Source organism: Agelaius tricolor, unplaced genomic scaffold, assembly GCF_023055355.1.
Source record: "Agelaius tricolor isolate 1412-34295 unplaced genomic scaffold, bAgeTri1.0.p SCAF_8, whole genome shotgun sequence".
In the NCBI taxonomy this organism is placed as follows: Eukaryota; Metazoa; Chordata; class Aves; order Passeriformes; family Icteridae; genus Agelaius; species Agelaius tricolor.
In genome coordinates this window covers 28,217,726-28,231,110 of record NW_027269268.1, presented here as the reverse complement: position 1 = coordinate 28,231,110, position 13,385 = coordinate 28,217,726, and the positions used below count along the sequence as shown (strand labels likewise).

General features: G+C 35.0%; 1 protein-coding gene across 15 annotated transcripts; it reads right to left on the bottom strand.

Moving 5' to 3' along the window:
- Positions 1 to 529: 529 nt before the first annotated feature.
- Positions 530 to 13,373, bottom strand: CEP44 (centrosomal protein 44). 15 transcript variants are annotated; one of them, XM_071432086.1, is made up of 12 exons: positions 13,222 to 13,335; positions 11,777 to 12,045; positions 11,546 to 11,688; positions 10,810 to 10,957; positions 9,730 to 9,876; positions 8,753 to 8,860; positions 7,159 to 7,302; positions 6,564 to 6,773; positions 3,816 to 3,885; positions 1,808 to 1,935; positions 1,517 to 1,554; positions 530 to 730 (listed from the first exon to the last, which is right to left on the bottom strand). In XM_071432086.1, the coding sequence occupies exons 3-12, from the start codon at positions 11,632 to 11,634 to the stop codon at positions 622 to 624; spliced, it is 1,191 nt and encodes a 396-aa protein (XP_071288187.1). In that variant the 5' UTR covers positions 11,635 to 11,688; positions 11,777 to 12,045; positions 13,222 to 13,335; the 3' UTR covers positions 530 to 621. The 15 variants fall into 15 exon arrangements, 14 of the variants coding, with proteins under 14 accessions (XP_071288187.1, XP_071288185.1, XP_071288194.1 ...); XM_071432084.1 differs by lacking the exon at positions 11,777 to 12,045 and having other exon boundaries at positions 13,222 to 13,372; XM_071432093.1 differs by lacking the exon at positions 11,777 to 12,045 and having other exon boundaries at positions 11,546 to 11,650; positions 13,222 to 13,350.
- Positions 13,374 to 13,385: the final 12 nt, after the last annotated feature.

Genomic DNA, 13,385 nt, shown 5'->3' with positions numbered 1-13,385 from the left:
GTCTTAAAATGTGTTGGGTAAGAGCACTAAAACACTCAACACATCTCTTGCAGTCAAAGTCTGTGGACTTACTTGCACATTTTTGTGTTTAGGATCAAACTGACCCCCACTTTGTCAGTGTTAATGGAAGCCATAAAGTGTTGGTGCTCTCCAGCTCAGCATGAAAACTTATATTTAAAAATAAAATTTAAAAAAAACAGCAAAAAAGGTACATATTTGAAACTGTGCATGTAAGTTTTTTATTAAAACTTATTCAAGAGTACAGATGGTAGGATGGTATGTAAGAATGCCTCTTGGGTGTAATATGCAAGTTCCAGCTGGAATGTTTCCAACAGGATGTAAACCACAGCCCTCAAGCCCACACTTTAAAAAACATATTACTTAGCACACTGCTAACAAATGTCAACACAAGAATACACTGCTGTAATGACTTCAATTTACAAAAGTGCAAGGAAGGGGGAAGAAGCTATTTGAACAGTCTTTAAAACCAAAAATTGTGGTCGTGGGGAGGGAAATCAATACACAGATGCATGAGTAAAATATTTATTCAAAGCAATAAAAGCACTGGTGATCATTACAAATTCGATATATTAAAAATTTAACGTTGTACAAACATAGAGATTATTTCTGGTATCCGTAAGTCTGCAGAGACCAGGTCTGAAGACCTGTGCTTGCAGGTATTCCCAGAGGTGGGCTTGATGTTTTGAACAATTTGAAGGTTTCTTCAATTCTGAAAATAAATTTTGTTTGCATACACTTAATAAAATAGGGTACAAAATAACTGACTTGCTTTTAACTTCCTAATTATCCAAAATACTAATAAGCAGCATGACCCCATACGTTTTCTCTCATCCCGCCCTTTTCCCCTGCAATTTGTTTCTATTTTAAATGCCTACCATTTATCAATGACCTCAATTACACAAAAAAGAAGCAATAAAATTAAAATTACAGAAAAGGCTAGAGCTTTTTATAGGCCACACACTTACTGAAGAGAAATCTCTTGCTAAACAAACATGGCAAAGCAACACATTTCTCTTCAAGTATAATAAAAATGTAACAAAAAATTTTATTCTAGATCTCAGAATCATTATCAAATACATCTTAATACAGTTATTACAATGCTTAGGCTGAAATTAGTTTTAAATTTCCTTAAATAATAAAAAACAGTTAAGATAATAGGTACTTTTCAGGAAGAAAAATTGCAAGTACCAGGGAATTTCAATCAGGAAATAAATAATATTCCTATTTCTTATCGACCAAATTCTAAACACTCTTTATTCTCTAGTTAATACTATTAAGAGTGCTTTCTATTGCTTTTTAGAAACCAAAACAGTGACTCATCCCACAAATACAAAACTGTAAGTGGATTTATTATCCAGTAGAGCCATAAGGAAATGCCACACCTGATGTACAGACCTTTGAGGTTTGGAACACATATGTACATTCTCTGTGCGCCTTAGTCCAGTACAACTCCCTCCTGGGAAATAAATTCCTGCTGCCCTTTCCTATTACTTACATTTTACTTATCTTTTCCATTCTTTGTCTTATTGTCTCCTACAATTTAAAGGCAACATAGTTAGTGAACTCTTCAAAGCTTACATTCTTCAGATGGACTTTCAATTTAAATTCAGAGAAAATGTGACTTTAAGCAGTTTTTACATATGAAAAGTATTTTTTATGAGACAGACCTAGAGGTAGTTTTGCACAGTTTCCTTGTTTTTCTATCAGTATATACAACTAAAACCAATGCTTACTCATACTCTTGACCTCAAAGGAAATCAACTGAGCATTCACCAGCTTTACTTACCTTTGAAATGTCTGTCAGATCATGAGAATTAATGGTCATGTCTTTGGGAGATTGGTCTGTGGATAACAGTGAACCGCATCCAGACGACTGAAGATGACTCCCTGGCATCTCCTCATTCCTCTCTGTATCTATAGAGAAATGCTCAGTTTTATGTCACCTTTGCCTTCTTGCTCTCTTTTGCAAGGTCAGCTATCAAATAATGTGATTTACAGTAGGCAATAACAGAAGAGAATGCATTGTTTAGAGAGGGGAAGGAAAAAGCTACTATGAGAGTCCAAAATAGGTTTCTCGTATTTTTTAAACAAGTGCAATATGACACTATGTATAATATATATAATATACAAAAAGCAAATTCTAAAGATTACTAAGAAGATTATTTTCTCCTGATTAGAGTAAAATCAAAGCTTATGAACATCTGATTACATTGCCAAACCTTTAATAGTGATTTCATATAGTTTACATTATTTTTATTGTAAACTGCCTGCTCAAACATGTCTTTAATTTGTGCAAAGTAACCTGTCTTATAAGTAGCACAATTTTTGTCTCTTTTTTTCTTTTTTTTCATTTGGAAGCTGTGATATTCTTTGTAATTTTAGATTACTATTGTCAGGGAAGAGAATTTAGTATCTCGAAAAAACACATGTTCCCATACCCATTTTTAGTAAAGTCACCATCTATACATCATACCTTTGGAACAAACGTAGCTACACTATTTTGTATCTAAAATTCATAATAAACTGTTTTTAAATACCTAAAATTAAAAATTTTTTATTTGGTACAGCTGTGATTTCTGAAGAGTACTACAACCAAAAAGAGCTGGAAAGGATCCCAAGTACTATACTCTCAGATAAAAGAGTTAAGACTGTCCTCATAATGTTTATGCCTAAAATTTCCTGAATTTTAGAAAAGCAGAAACAACAAATTCAGAATTTGAGGGAGTCTGAAAATTCTCTTTCAAAAAAACATCTGCCTGTTTACTTACTATAAAGCCCTCAAGTGTCAGTAACACACCACTAAACTTATCACAGGAAGTAAATATGTTCCAAGCTTTCTGAGTCCTGTAAAATGAAGGTCCCGTTTCTCAGACTCCATGATAAAAACAATCTTTGACATAACCAAGAACTGCCTTCCTAATTTCCATGGAAACTGGATTACTGAGACTCCTTTTTAATTACAATTCAAAAGCCCAACACTGGACAAAAAGCATAATATGTGAGAATGGAAAATAGAATATCCTCCTTACCACTGGTGGTAGGAATAACAGCTGCCACAAGGGAAACAGGCCAAATCAAGGAAGAGAACAGAGGGAGCTAATAGAGCTAAAGGCTAAAGAGCTACCATTGAGGAAGACAGAAGAATTACTCATGGCCTGAGCAGTGCTTTTAACTTCTTTCCCACTCAAGTCTGCTTTGTTTACTTCTTGTAGGTTATCAAAATTAAACAGATGTTGGAAACAGAAGAAAAAGATTTTGACTTTCTCTTCAAAACAAGAAAGTTTATCAAAAATGCCAGTTGGACAGCTGCTAACTGCTTCAGAGATGAAATATAGAAAACATTTAGTAGTGAGTTGAAAACCAACAAAGATTATGAATCATTATTTGTCTGAGCCCCATTAAAGAAGAAAACAGCAACCTAAAAGATATTAGTGGCAGCAAAAATAACTCCATTTGTGCTTGAGAACAGTGCATTTTTAGAACATGATGATAACTGCTTTAAAGTCCAAATGACAGTATTGTTATTCACAGTTTTAGTAACAGAACCTTAATTTGCATCTTTGATATTTTTAGTAGCTATTTTAAACTATTACTTACTATGCTATAGCAACTAAACTATCTAAAGAATAAGTTAGAAACATGAAATGATGAGGAGGTTAACTTCTTATCTGCAGGATGGTTTTAAATTCAGAGGTCACTAAATTGCAGTTACCTACTTAACTATTTTTAGTCAAGGTCAGCAAGAAACATTTAGCATATTTACATTAATTAAAAGGAAAATCATTAATACTCACCAAGGGAAACTGGAATGCTACTAGAAGTTCTTTTTTGATTTATATTGCTGAAGTCTTTAAGAAAGTCTCTCTGAAATACAAGTTTACTGTATTTTAGCCATATACCCTGTTTAAATCATCTTCTGACTGAACAAAACTATATTTAAGTATCAGGTATGTGTGTATTTTCTTGCTACACCATGTTGGCACTGCACAAATATCTTCACAGGACTAAAAAATTCAACATTTCCATAAATGCACTTCATTAAAAAACTAGTTTATTTAACGGGTATTCTTCAAACATCAATATTGCTATTCATGATGAGGTCAAAACCAGGTCAAAATATAGTGCATAAAACTTACTTATGAGTAGAATGGACAATCAGAATGGTCTTAGCCTGTACTAATAATTTCATCTCAACATTGGTTGCCATTAGCTTAAAGTAAGTGTGCCTTCTTCTACTGCTAGTTGATATTCAAATATAGAGTCCTCAGTCCTAAAAAAATAGCCTACAGACTAACTGAAATTCACTGCACCTAAATGCTTAGAACCCAGAAGGCTATTATAAGCTGGTTTCCCAGGCTCCTAAATGAGAGAGGGCTCTTTTAAGAACATTCTAAGTTTAACTTGATGTAACTTTAAAAAGGTTGTTCATAAGCAAGGAAACAATAGTATTTTTGAGTTCAACTTTCTAATTTCAAAGTAAAAAAATGAAACACTCAAACAACATCTAGAATTTTTTTTTACCAATGAGTAATCATTATGATTTGATACCTTACCCTTTAAAATATGTCACTTTATATACTGGAGTAACTGCATCAGCTAATTGGGGAATACTACACCCAAATAAATTAATGAAGGAGAAATAGTAGGTATTGTATGGGAAAATGCTGGAAAAAACTGTACTAATGTCCATCTCTTAAAAAACACAAAAATAGAATCTGCAGAGACTATGTCTGTTCAATTCCTTTCATTGAAATGGATTTGGTAGCTTTCAGACTTTCCCAGAACTTAAATGCACAGCTGCTGCTACTTTGGCAACAGCAAAAGACAGATCTTACTGTTCCTGCCATGTTGGCTAGATGACAAAAATTCCCTGTAAAGTGCAAGGGTAAGAGAGGAGTAATTCTGAATTGTTTCTGTATGTGTGAAGCACGACTTGGATGCAATTTCATTAAACAAAAAAGCAGCAATTCTGTGGCCCAAAGGATTATTTCTCAGCAGTTTTCAAATGTCTATTGTAAAACAGTTGCTTTGAAGACTATGTATACATATATATAGTCTTATATATTTCTATATAGAATGCCATACAGAAACTATAACTGAACTTGTTTCTGCAGGTGAATTCTTTCAGTAACATGCAGTACAGACATATAATTATCACTGGAAATTTCTCAGTGATATTTTTGAGAGTATTTTCCAAATACTATTCCAATCATATGAACAACTGCAATAAACATGTTAGTGAAGCAGTAATAAACCAAAGTTACAAAAACAGAAGAACAAGTCTAGTCTGAAACATGAGCTTTCCCATTGCTACAGTAATTTCTTGAAAAGAATACATTTGAAACAGGAGAAAAACTGTCTGTGGCTGTTCACCTGAAGGCCTCTTGAGACTGCTGCCAGGAAAAAAAAAATATTATCATTGGTAGTATTTGTTGGACACATGTCTACTGATCTGTAAGAATCTGATTTCAGATGGTAAAATCACATGAGCTACTACTAACCTAAATTTTTTTTTAAAGTGATTGAGAATATCTATCCTTACTAATTGAGCTCCAGCTTTTAGAAATAACCTAGTGATCAGTTTGAACACCTGTCTGTTTCAAGACTTTGCATAACCACCACACTTGCAAGGCACATAGTAAAACATGTCTTGTATACAAGTATTAGCAACATTTTCAAATTATTGGGGTCAGCAAAATGCACAGAGCTCCTGGTTGTGAATAAATTCAACAGTTTTACAGCTGCACAGAAAAATGCAACACCAATCAACTATTTTCCACAAGGATTTTCAACTTCTGGAAAGCATCTGACAGTGTCTGAAAGATACACGAGATACATTAGGGAAAATTTTTGGATCACATGATTAATTTCAAAGTGATTCTATGGTTCACTGCAATTCAAAATATTTACATGTGTACATATATCAAAGTACATAATGTGCACAAAAGGACCTTTCAACAGCATGAAAAATAACCCAGTCCTAACACAACCAGAGGCTTTATTTGCTATGCCAAATGTAGCCACATCAAGACTGCAGTGATTTCACACATTCAAAAATGCAATGAACATCACAGACAAAAAATAGGAAGTGGGGGAAGAGTGGGAATAGGAGAAAAAACCCCACTGATTAGACTAGAAATTTCAAGGACCCATAAATTACACATAGGACTAAAATAAGAAATAACTTTTTGATTAACCCTGTATTTTCCACTGTGCATGCCATCCATTTTTGTCACTATCTGTTGTAGAGAATTAAGATTCCATGTTCAAAAACTTTCTTCTATAACTTTAGTAGTAAATAAAATGACACTGAATCATTACTAATGAGAACAGACGGCGAGCTTTGGTTCATAAAGTCTCAGAGAATAGAATTTAACAGTTAAGAAAAAAAACCCATCAACTTCATAAACAGCACTTGCATTCAGATTGTCATTTTAAAACCAGTGACAAAAACACATCAGGAGGCAGGGAGGGCAGAAACAGACCAACAAGATTATGTTTGGGCAATTTTTGTTGTAGAATTAAGAAAGAAGTTAACACACCTTTTTGGATTGTAACAACAGTTCTGTTTCAAGAAGCAAAACTCGATTCAGTAAGTTATTCCAGTCCTTCTCATCTACGATCACCTTTCCTTGCAGTTTCTCTTCTAAAACTTGTAGCTTATCTTCCATCCAATCTAGCTTATGAAGCTTTTCCTGGAAATCTGCAAGCTGACTCTTTAAAAACTCAATTTGTGAATTTTCTTCTATGACCTGAAAATACCGATAAGAACATATCCTCTAATTTCAAAACAGAAACAATTCATCGCTTGATGAAACAAATTAAGTGCAATCTCCAAGTTCAGTTACCACATCCAGCTACATTAGAAAACTATTTTTCTTCCAGAATTATGAAAATATGCCTACTCAGGGAACACAGCTTCTAAAAGAAGCTGTTGACAGAACTGTGTCTTGAAAGAGACAGTACAATTTAACTGACTTTTCCTTTTTCCAACTTTTTCAATACATTTATTAAATATCTTCAGGAGCTTATATCTTCAGGAGCTGCATGCTCCTGAAGTATAGCTATAATGTAAAAACCTTTATCCCTTTAGACAAATCCTGTAATAAAAAGACATCTTAAAATAGAAGTCCTTACTTGTTCACATTTAACTTCCACAATATCATAATCTGGGCACAATTCTTCCTCAGTGCCTCCCTGTGCTGGAAGGGGTAGTGGACAAAGATCACCACTAACTTCATTTCCTGAGTGTCGTTCAACTAGAGGCTTCTTTCGAGTATGCTAAAAAACAAACAAACAAACACAGTTAACTGCTGGTGTTATTCATAACAATAATATTTCAATTCATTAGCCAAGTAGTAACACATAAGACCTATTATTTCAATATTTATTTAAACCTAACTATCTTATCCCAACTGGTTACAAAATACAGAAAGCAAGAGCAGGCAGTTTAATTTTTAAAAAATCATACAGACATGAAGGAACTGTAAAACAAATATGCATACACTTTGCCATATATACCGTGTACCTTGTTTCCTTTCCATAAACAGTAATGAAGATATTCATGTCCTCCTTTAATTTAAAGGTTGTTAGATTTCTAAGTGTGGACTGGAAAATATGTTATTACCTACAGCGAAATTCATATGTATAGACAGTTTCAACATCAAAACCATGACTAAAACATTAAGAACAAAAAAGGTTTAACTAGGAAGATTAGAATTCTTCCTTTTTCTTGACTACTGTCAGCAAAATAGCCCTATGAGATATACATTACTTTCATTAGAGAAAGTAATGTATATCTTCCCTTAGCTTCCCTTAGAGAAAACAAAGAGAAATTTTGCAATTTCTTCAGGTGGATTAAATCTTATGATAATATCACAAAATTAGACGCTTAATGATTAAGAATGCACAATTACTAGTTCTGTGCAGCATCTTAACATGTAGAGATTCCTCAGTGTTTTAGTTAAGCTGAAACTCTCCTCTTCTAGGGAATTCTTAAAACACACGTATCTATCCCATTCAGTGCCACTATTAAACAACTAGAAGAGACAGAGAAGCCATTCCAAATACTTTCTTCACCAAGTTTTCCTTGATAAAAGCAGTATTTTCCTTACAAGTAGAAACCACCAGCTATTAACACGCAATCATAGTCCTAAAAGTTTTCTAACATTTTATTTTGCACCCTTTTAGCAGATAGTATCAGGAAAGCTGCCTCCTTCACATGTCAAGAGTGGAATAACATATAGACATTTTTACTTAATGCATAATCATTTTACCTTTGTAAAACCAAAGCCAAAAGGAATGCTACATTATGAAAACTTCCTGAATAGATTCAGATAAAACACCAAACAGTGTTTTGAAAGCTGTGTTGAAAACACATGCTAGGCCAAGCACACTTCACTTTTCAAACACCATACATCTTCTTTGTGCCATTTTATCTTTTCCCACTGCTCTCCCTTACACTTGATATAATTCAAATATAGCACAAACAACAGCACTAGATCATTACCAGCAAGACTTTGAGATCAACTGCTCAGTAAAAGAGAGGCAACATCCTCTGTATTTCAGCTATTATTTCAGCCAACCGCACTTTGGAGAAAAACAAACAAACAAAAACACCAGCCCACATCAAAACTGGTTTGATTAAGTATTAAAACCAAAACAAAAGCAAAAAAATTCAGCAAGAGCCTGACACTACAAACGAGATAAAACATAAAAATTATTTTCATACCTGCTTGGAATTCAGAGCACTGCAACTTGGATCAGCAAGACCTGTACCACAATTTGACCATACTTCAGATTTAAGAGGTCTAATTTTTTTTCTCGTTTGGGATTTAACCTCCAAAGTGAACAGAAGAAAACAGGAAAATTTTCAGGATTTCACACCCCACTTTCTAACACCGTCACTGACTGACAGGAATATTTCATGGTGCACACACACAGACACATTTAAACCTCTCTAGTACAATAATGTCTAAAAAAATTAAATAAGACCCAAATTTATAGAGAACACAGATCCAGAGGTAAATGCCATACTTTTACACTCATTAATACCTATACTAGGTTGTATCAATAGATGGTTATAAATAAATACAACTTGCACCAGAGTTGAAAGTAAAACAAATACAAAAAAAGTAGTTATGTCTTCAAAACTGACAAATTAAGTATGCAGAAGTCCTGAAGACTTGTTTAAAATTCAAAGGAAATAAAATCTTGTGAAATATAAAGACTGGAAATTCCTTTCATTAAAGCAGAGACTGATACACCACACACACTGATAAAAAACAATGCCATTACTAGTATCATTGATGAAAATAATCAGATTTGAGAAACAAATAAAAGTGTCATTTTTGAATTGTTACAGAAATTCAACATATGAGAGGATTTTGTTTTGCCTTTAAATTTATCTGAGAAGTTTATTAATGCACATGTTTACTGTATCAAGAAGTGTAAAAGAAAATATATCACTTACTGTAAAAACAATTAGATTTATCTTCATTCTAGTTTTTTTTTATACTACAAAGTATTGGCAGCTTCATGTCTTGAATGCAAGCATTCAAGCATCTTACAATGGAACTTCATATTAACTTTCCATTATTTGGTCCATGAGCAATGCTGCATCTTCAAATAGAAGCTGAAAATCAGTTTATCTGCAGCATCAAACATGTCAAAAGAAACTTATAAAAAAGGCAACCATTTGATCAGTACCTTACTAGAGTTATTCAACTCCTTATGTTTCTTCACCACACAGTTGATAACGTCACAAACAATTTGCATTTTTCTTTCTGCAAAGCCAACCTGAAGAAACTGCTCTTTTGTTAAAATTGGTTTGTACTGAAATTGATCTCGAAGAAACTGCAACAAAATAAGAGTTTACCTCACTTTCAAAATCACCTCACAATTTGCTGTAGAAATGGCATGCCCATATTCTTATTTTACTACAATCTTGTCTTCCATTCTGCACTTCAGCAGTTAAGCCTTTTCTCATTTGATTATTTTTATATAAATCAATAAATATATAGCTGTCTCTTTTAACTAGGCCTTAAACATATCTCCTCTTTGATTCACATCACTCTTGTAAACTTCAACTCACAGTCTTAAGATTCAAGAAATAACTGACTATTCAAGTTAATACTAAAAAACTAAGAGCTTTTAAAGTAAATTTACAATAAAAAGTTATATTAATCTCAGCAAATACATCAGAGGGCTACTTAAGGCTCCCACAGAAGCCTTTCCTCTCAGATGGAAAACTAGTCTGAATAAGCCACTATTTCTTAATTCATCAATCCACCTTTCATTAAAAAGCACTTTTGCATATTTTAAGGATAGTTCAAAGTTATTTTCAATTAGTTAAGAATTTTATTCTGGTGTATAAAAGGTTAATATTCAACTCTATGTATTAAAATGGCATAGTGTTTCAAAATAACTGTACTTCTAAACTGTGCTTACAATTTTTTGAGTTCCTTGTGATTTTTTTGGTGGTTAAGATTTTTGCCAAGGTCACTTCTATAAATCTTTTTGTCCAATAAAAATTTTTTTGTTCTTCAAAACTAACATCTAACAATATTAATGTTTCTGCAAATGTCTCAAAACTGAGATTTGGCTACCACCACCTTTTCTTATTTTCATTAAAATCTAAAAACTTGCACACAGTGACTTACTACTCATCTTAAATCCTAAGAGAACTAAAATTCATATTCATTTCAAAAAACTTTCACTTTCTAGTAAAGCTCATAGTAAATGTTTAATTTCTGTGAAATTTCTTTAGCAAAGAACATGAAGGGATACCTTATAAACAGCTTCAATAAAACGCAAGTCGCTCTTGGCTGTCAGTTCCACATCACACTTTACCAAAAGCTCTGCTATGCAAGTTGAAAAAGATGTAAAACAATAGCTGATGATAGGTAAAAATGCAGCTGGATCACCCTTTACTAACCTATAAAGAGACAAAAGTATTTTACACAGCAGAAGGTAACAAAAGCTTTTCATTACATGAATTCCAACATTTAACTTGAAAGGAATAAATACACAGCAGGTTCTATCTAAATATCTTTCATTGTAAGGTTTCATTGTCCGGGCATCTCTCATTCAGCCATCTTTGCTGTTATCTCTAAAATGCTCAAAAAAATGTTTTTGTGATCTACATATAATTTAAACATTGTCAAGTCTAAAGCCCACCAGCGTTTCCAGCTCAACATTCAGACCATTTTTTTCTTTCTAATATTTATAGAATGAAATTTCCTGAAGGAAGTTTTGCAAGCACTTCCGAAGAAATCCAAAAGGTGAGATTAACCAAAACATAGACAAGAACAGCAGAAGAAGAGCAAGACAGTAATACAACCCAGGATTGTTCTAAGGACTGCTCAGAAGAGCAAAACTGTGTACTTTTATATTCCAGTTCACACAGACCACACCCCAGTTATGTTCTGCTTATCACTGGGTACACTGCTAATCCTTATGCATATCTTGTTTACACATCTTGCTGTAATCACGTATTAGCATAAGTTTACACACTGCCACTTACACCGTATAATCCACATCTCGTGGATAATTTAACAAGCGAAGTCCTTGTTCTATTTTTCTTAAACTTCCATTTAGGTCTCCTGTTGCCATTATTCCAAATGCTATTCTTCTTTCAGATTATGAAATAAACATAAAAAAGTGCATCTGTTAAAAAAAGTTACGTACACAAAAATTACAAAATGCAAATAATCACCTAAATTCAACTTTCTGCTAGAATCTAGGAGATAATTACCTGCCACTATCTTCACTAAATTCCTTTTCTTGCTACAAAACAAGTATTTTGAAGCCTACCAATGCAAGCAGTGAAGAGGCACGGTCACACAGCTTATAAATGAAGCAATGGTCTCAAGAAACAGTTACATTCACAGTGGGCTGGGTTTGTTGCGGGTGTTTTTCTTCTTGTGCTTCCGTGATGTTTAATCAGCAATCTTCAAGATTAAGCTCTTCCCATGTGTTCTGCCCTTGTTAAAAGGACTTTCTTCCTACTTAATCACCAAGTTCCTTTAATTTAATTATTAGATTTTGGGTTATTAGTTGCACTAAACAGAAGTACACAATACTTACTTTTCAAAGTCAGAATGGGAATAATTTAACCAATTATTTGGAAATTGAGGCAGCTATTCTTCCTGCATTATGTTACAATGCGATCCATTCTATGGTTTTGCAAATTTAAACAGCTATTAAAATAAATCTCAAAGAATATGATATAAAACCAAAGCTCTAATCTGCAATGCAAATACTCACAGAAGACACACTCACAGGATTTTGTCTAATCACATATAGGCTATTTCCCAAAAGTATCAACAATCCTTTCTTTTGACACCAGACCTCTGGATGTAAAAACTGGTAACTACTGTCACTACAAAATAGCCCAAGAGTTCATAAAAGTCATAAAAGTAACAGTCAAGTTGGTAGCATATCTTGGGAAGGTGAACCCCCTAAAATGAGATACACGGCTTTTGTCTGTAGAGATCTGTAGAACTGGCTGGCTATCAAGAATAAAATCAAGTATAACAAAGTTTCAAGGTACAAAAATATAGAGCTTTGAGGAAGTGGCTCAAAGAACAACTGTCAAAACTGTGTATGATAGATATTCAAAGGATCAATGTAAAAAACTAAACAAAAATACCAAAACAAACCAACAAAAACGAAAAAAACTACCCCATTCAAGTTACCAAGTATGTTAACACTATAAACGCTGTCTCTGAAATGCCCAACAACTAGACTTTTGATTTCTTCCAACTGAATCTAGACTCTCCTATTACACAGGGAGGGGAGCTGAGATAAATCGCACCATTACGCAGAGCTGCAAAAACATCACCGACCAATACGGGACTTCGCCGCCGTGCCAGCTGCGACACCCTCGGCGCAGAGGCCACTTGCACACCAGCGAGCGGCACAAGGCACTGCGCGTTCCCGGCTGGTTGCCCTGGGCACCAGCGGAAAAACAAGCGTGTCCCAGCCAGGACACGGCAAGCCGGGCTGCGGTCCCGGAACCAAACGGAACTCTCCGGTATGGGACCGGGGCCGGCTCCTCACCCGCCTTTCCTCACCCCTACAAGAGCGGAGATCGGGCCCTCCCCAGAGCCCGCCGTCTCCAGAGAGGGAGAGCCCCGGGCTAGGAGCGGGCCCGCGCGGCGGAGACAGACGCGCCCCGAGAGCGATGCTGACGCTCACCCGCGCGGCGGGAGCCCCGCGGCCGTTCCCTGGCAGCGCGCCGGGAGCCCCGCGGCCGTTCCCCGGCTGTGCGGCGGGCGCAGACCGAATCTGCCGCCACCGAACCCGACGGGCACTTCCGCTCCCCGCGCGTCCCTCCCCGCGGACGTCACTTCCAGCAACAA

What these genes read in the sequence shown, in the direction of transcription:
- CEP44 (XM_071432084.1), bottom strand. Translation starts at nt 11,634, where the DNA reads ATGGCAACAGGAGACCTAAATGGAAGTTTAAGAAAAATAGAACAAGGA. An exon ending in TGGAAGTTAAATGTGAACAA is followed by an intron (nt 6,774 to 7,158) that starts GTAAGGACTTCT and finishes CGGTATTTTCAG; the next exon opens with GTCATAGAAGAAAATTCACA. An exon ending in ATGGAAAAGATAAGTAAAAT is followed by an intron (nt 731 to 1,516) that starts GTAAGTAATAGG and finishes ATTTATTTTCAG; the next exon opens with AATTGAAGAAACCTTCAAAT.